Source organism: Aplidium turbinatum, chromosome 5, assembly GCF_918807975.1.
Source record: "Aplidium turbinatum chromosome 5, kaAplTurb1.1, whole genome shotgun sequence".
Lineage (NCBI taxonomy): Eukaryota > Metazoa > Chordata > Ascidiacea > Aplousobranchia > Polyclinidae > Aplidium > Aplidium turbinatum.
Window position 1 is genome coordinate 19553516 of NC_137476.1, and position 6141 is coordinate 19559656.

Sequence of the window (6141 nt, forward strand, 5' to 3'; positions counted from 1 at the left end):
GTAAGCAAATGATTGGACCTATCTATTTGTAAATCACAGTATTTTTCTTTTTTTGTGAGGATGAGCACAGGAAATTTTATAGGTTCATTCAAAATATGATGGTAATAAACATTAACTATGAGGAGTAATCATTATTTCATTCACATTTGCAAATTTTAACAACTCAAATTTTTCCCGGTTTCCCCCAGTTTTTTCCAGTTTCCCCCAAAAGGTTTTTCCCAGTTTCCCCCAGGGTTTTACCCGGGTAAAACTAAAGTGGGGGAAACCTCCTTGGCCAACCCTGCTGGTTATAATTAGCAAATGGGCAGTTTTTAAATAAAAATCTTGCATACGCCAGACGCCACTACTGCAGTATTATCATCAAGCACGTAGTGTAGTGAAATAGATTTTACTGGGAATAGCACCTAAATGACCATGCGCCTTACCTAAATATCCTGACGCCACAATGTGCACACCTATTTGGCAGGCACCTAACTGTCTGCACCTAAAAGAAGTGCTCCGCTTTTTAGGCACTGTAAAGGACTTGCTTTGTACACAAAATGATTTCTGATAATGAGATGCATGTCAAAGATTCAGAAAAGAGCACCGAAGATAACTTTAAGACGCCAATGTGGTGTATCAACCAGCTTGCTAATCACAATAAACTGAAACATGAATACCGGCTAGATAAAGAAGAGGGCCATTACAAGACTAAACGATTCACAATGTCGTTGCATATAGGAGGTGAAGTTTGGATTGGGTCTGGAACCACAAAAAAAGAAGCTAAACGCAATGCAGCAGAAGGGGCTTTAAAAGGTACCGCATTGCCACCACCACCTGAAAATAGGTCAAAAAAGATACCCGTTGTCAACCAAAATGCTCTTACAGCAACAGTAAAACTGAATGGCATGGCGATGGTTCGTGGAAAGAAAGTGATGTACACTGTTGTTGCAAAGAAATACGTTCCTACTCGCAATACTCACTGGAATGCTCAGCAGCAACAGTTTCTTGGATCAAGATACATTTCACAAGACGTCAGACAACAGTTTAATCTTAATTCACTACATACCATGCATTCAGTACAGCATTCTTGGCATCTTGGAAGTCACGACAACATAATTAAGAGCTCTCGGCATTCTATGCATCATAAGTATTATGAAAGTCCATGTCGATTCACTGTTTGCGCTACTGTGGGAGAGGACAAATTCTATGGGGAAGGCCCCACTCAGCAAGCAGCACGTCATGATGCCGCCCGACATGCCATCACCTTTCTTGAAAGTCAGCCTGTTGTACCGAAACCTGCTGCTGTCCAAAATAACAGTGAGACTGAATTTCGCAAGTCTTACGTGAGCATATTGTATGAAGAATCCTTACCAAGAGACATGAACGTGGTGTTTAAATTGGCAGAAGAATCAGGTCCACCACATTTGAAACATTATACATTGGAAGTCACTGTTGGATTTTACAAGGACGGTGAACTGGACAAGGAGCGTCCTTATTTTCAAGCAGTTGACTCTGCTTCTTCCAAAAAAGCTGCAAAGCAAAACGTAGCTGCTCGTGTCTTAGAAAACATGAAAGACTTACCCCCTCGTGTAAAAGGAAAGAAGCGACGAGATAACCAGTCAATTAACATCTCACAAACTGTTGTTACTACACCACCTAATCTCCATCCGGTGAGCCGCTTGTTGCAAATAGCACAGGCGCAAAAGATTGACGAGCCCAAATATATTCTTGTAGAACAAGAAGTAGGAAAGACTATTCCTGAAACTAAGTTTGTTTTTGAATGTACTTTAAACAGTAAATCAGTCACTGGTAATGGTAGAAATAAGAAGGAAGCTAAACGCAATGCAGCTGAATCAATGCTTACCACCATTGGTTGTATGTCATCTTTGTCTCGTGCTGTTCCCAACTTAAATATGGTTCCACAAAAAACTAGTTTGAAGCTAAAATCAGTAGAAAGTCCTGAAAGTGATGCCTTTACAAAACATTTACAAGTGCAGTTTCTTGACAATCAAATGGTAAGCGCTCGAGCACACGAGTTCATGGTGCCAGTTACTTTCTCTTGATTTTTGACTTGGCTAATTCTGATAAAAATTCTTGAGATTTGACTTTCCACTTAAAGCTACAATTTAACCAAATAAATAATATCTCTGTTTATGGTGTAATGTAAGGTTCGCGATTGTGTTGTAGATTGGAAACAAACTCATCGCATGTCTTCGCAAGTTAGTCTATATAAGATGTCTGCTTCTCCATCATAAATTAAAACATTCAGAAGTTTTGTAAAACACAGTTGTGTCAATGTGAAGGGTGAAGTTGACCTCTTGATTTCAATACGCGGGGTCTGGTTAGTGGTAGACAAGCAAATTATCAAGTACAGTAGTTGGCAGTTGTTCGGGTTTGATCTTAAGCGGTTCTTGTTTGAGTTTATACCGTATTGAGAACGTCCGCTCACACAAATATGCCCAAACAAACTCAACATTTTCTTTGCAAATTTTCGCATTTTGGATTTTTTTTATTCGGTAGAAACGCACGAGAGAAAGATGTTGCTGTCGGCTTCTCTAGAAGCTTGCGGTGATGAACTTTTATTGGATTGACAACGCACGAGTTCACAATAATTGACACGGCGAGAAGAACTCAAGCCAGGTCAAAGAACCGGTCTGCCATACCCCCCGGGTAGCGGCGTGATTTTGGGATAGGGATGCCCCGGGAAGGAGGTCCACCAGCTTAGGTCGCGGGGACCAGGCTAGCGAGTCTAGGCACCTGTGGAAGGAGTAACAATTTCTGCAATTCGCTTTTAGCTTCATTAATAATTACAGTAGAACTCGGTTAATCCGGATGAAACTGGAAGTACAAATGATTTGTCATCTTTTTCTTAAGAAACAGCTTCGGATTATCCGGATTATTTAATCCGGATCTTCGCCTATTCCGGACAAAAGTTGCGCTTTCTCTATCGCTTAATCCGGATTTGCCCGACAGTTTTGCCATTTTATGCTAAAAAGTAACGTGGCTTATTGCGAGAAATTTCTTATCTATTGTTCCGTTAATGTGCCGCAATAAATTATTGCGGATTTTTTCTTTTCATGAACAGTAATCCCTCCTAACGCAAAATTCGTGCGCAAATGCCCAAACTCGTACTGTTAAACTTGAAAAGATGTCGGTGGAATTTTCGGCAGGATGTCGGTGATGTTTTTCCAATAGAAGACTTTGTTTGATTTTTTGTAAGTTTTCCGAAGAAACTCGTCTTCTGTAACTGTTTTCAAAAGTTTTGAGTGACTACAGATTATTCTGACCCGCATGTCTGAAGATATAACTTTTGCCAGTGTGTTCTTGCGTTAGATGCAGAGTCTACAAATACAATTGTTTTACATGCATAGGCTACTGCATTTCAAAAGAATTCTATCGCTAATATGGTGATCGCGCGTCTCGGAATTGACAGATGACCACACTAATGCGTTCAATTTTGGTGATTTTTACCGATACCCTTCTATCTAGGTAACGTCAGGCTTGATAAAAACCGTCATCGGTTAATCCGGATCTTCGCCTAATCCGGATGGAATCGCCGGTCAAATCGAATCCGGATTAACCGAGTTCTACTGTATACTGTTACATTTTTGCCTCAAAATAATAACTTATTCACGACACTAAATTCTGTAAGTTCATCACAGAAGGTTACATCATTATAACATATAGGCTAGCATGATGCCCTTCCGTGCCATTGTTCTTTATATACCGGACACTTGTATTAGGCTATTAGGGGAAGGTCTAGTTAGTTGAGCCAGAAATCGATTTTTCTGCAATAAGAATTTAACGACAAACTTTACCAAAAATCCGAATCCATCATGATAAATTTCAGTCTTATGCGGTTCTTGTGAACATGTTTGTGTTTGCGACTGACCCCGATTTATATCATTTATCGGCTTTTTAAAATTGAAATTTAGCCGGCTCAAGTGATACCCTAAATTTCACGGTTGAGCCACCCGTTGTTCACGGTTGATCCACCATTATTTCACTTCCAAAAGATATCCCAAAACAGAGCTCAATCTGCATCAAACACAATAAACTCTTCTCTTGAACATCTTGCAAATAAACAATCAAAAAAAGTTTAAACTGTGTATTGTGTCTAGTGTCTTAAAATGAAAGAACAGTGAACACTGAACGAACAGAAATTTATATTTCTGAAAACACTGAGAATCATTGAATAGGAAACTTTGCACGAAGGTGCTTTTACCTTTCTGAAACGATTTCGCGAGATTTGTGAAGAAAACGAACATAAGCAACCAGTGGCGTTGCTATCGAGAAAAATATAAGGGGGGGAGTGCTAAAAAAATTACCCTCAAACTGGCGCATTACAGAAAAAACTACTCTTATGGAAGTTTAAGGGGGGCAGTGGACCGCCCCCAGCTAGGACACCAGTTCTACGCATCAATTACAGTAGCCTACGGTACAACAAAATTAGGGCAGTACGTAAGGACCATCGGCTCATAAACTACAATCCTTATGATAAAGGCATGGCTCAACCGTGAACATTGCAAGTGGCTCAACTGTTAACATCGCCGCCATTTTCAAAATTCATGAAAAATTGCCAAGAACCAACTGGCTAATCAAGCAACGAGAACTACTAAAACAAAGAGTACCCAGTAAACATTGATTGTTGGGGCAACATTGGCAAGAAGTTGGCCGCAACATTGGCAAGATGCAGACGCCAACGTTGGCAAGATGTTTTATGCACCATTTGGATGCATCTGGCCAGCGTTGGCGTCTGCATCTTGCCACCGTTGGCTTCTGCATCTTGCCAACATTGGATTATGCATCTTGCCAACGCTGGCTACTGCATCTTGCCAACGTTGGCTTCTGCATCTTGCCAACGTTGGATTATGCATCTTGCCAACGCTGGCTACTGCATCTGGCCAACGTTGGCTTCTGCATCTTGCCAACATTGGCAAAATGTTTTATGCACCATTTGGATGCATCTGGCCAGCGTTGGCGTCTGCATCTTGCCAACGCTGGCTTCTGCATCTTGCCAACCTTGGCTTCTGCATCTAGCCAACATTGGCTTCTGCATCTTGCCAACATTGGCAAAATGTTTTATGCACCATTTGGATGCATCTGGCCAGCGTTGGCGTCTGCATCTTGCCACCGTTGGCGTCTGCATCTAGCCAACGTCGACTTCTGCATCTAGCCAACGTTGGCTTCTGTATCTTGCCAACATTGGCAAAATGTTTTATGCACCATTTTGCTTCATCTTGCCAACGTTGGCATCTGTATTTGGCCAGCGTTGGCAAGATGGCTTGTGCACCATTTTGCTTCATCTGGCGCCTAAATTCTGGTTGACTTTTATGCACCATGACGCTGCTTCATCTGACCTATTGACTATTGTGATGCCGCGCTTTGACCAAGGTTGGCCATGCGAAGCAAGCTGGTGCATAAAACATCTGAACAGCATTGGCATTTACATTTGCCAAACGTCTCTGTACCTAAACCTCGCTCATCACCAAAAGTTTATTGTTGAACCTAGCTAATCCTTGGGCGAAAGAACAGCAGCAACACGGATTTATAAGCAACACTACTCCCTTTGTGACAAAGCAAAGTAACAGCCGAGCTTCTTATATTTTCACATTTATTAGAAACAAGCTACATCAAATCGTATTGACAGATGGATATTCATTGCACATCAGCAGCTTTTTCTTGCGTATCTTTATCATTCTGAATTCCTGTGAATGAAACAAAAATATTTAATTTAAGAGGGCTGTTTGGCAACAGTGTAGGATTTTGATCAGTTGTTGTCCAGGATAATACGAAGTTAATTGACAATCTGCAATATCAATGTAATATCCATGGTAATATCCCTCTCTCCAACGTGCGTGACAAAAAACTTATCATTCGATTCTGCGCCACGCAGAGCGATAATCAAGTTCCAATACATTCTAATTGCGTGTACAGATAGTTATTCAACAACTAAAGCAACACATTCGCAGTTGTCTTTCAAACATACAACAAGCTCACCAAAAGTTAGTTTTTGCCGTTTTCGGCCACCTTGCCTGTCCTTCTAATTTCGAAATCACTCTGAAACTCTTTATCAATTTGCTGCACGGCAGCAGCTTTGTCGTGCGCCATCACCATGTCTAATCATGAAAGTAAAAAAAGAAGTGTTAAATCAGCATA

General features: G+C 40.9%; 1 protein-coding gene across 1 annotated transcript; it reads left to right on the top strand.

The window, feature by feature from the left end:
- Positions 1-496: 496 nt before the first annotated feature.
- LOC145770462 (double-stranded RNA-binding protein Staufen homolog 2-like) lies at positions 497-2225 on the top strand. The gene has a single exon (XM_082582118.1). It carries the CDS (start codon positions 540-542, stop codon positions 2043-2045), a length of 1506 nt encoding a protein of 501 aa, XP_082438244.1. The 5' UTR covers positions 497-539; the 3' UTR covers positions 2046-2225.
- The last annotated feature ends 3916 nt before the right edge of the window (positions 2226-6141 follow it).

What these genes read in the sequence shown, in the direction of transcription:
- LOC145770462 (XM_082582118.1), top strand. Translation starts at nt 540, where the DNA reads ATGATTTCTGATAATGAGATGCATGTCAAAGATTCAGAAAAGAGCACC.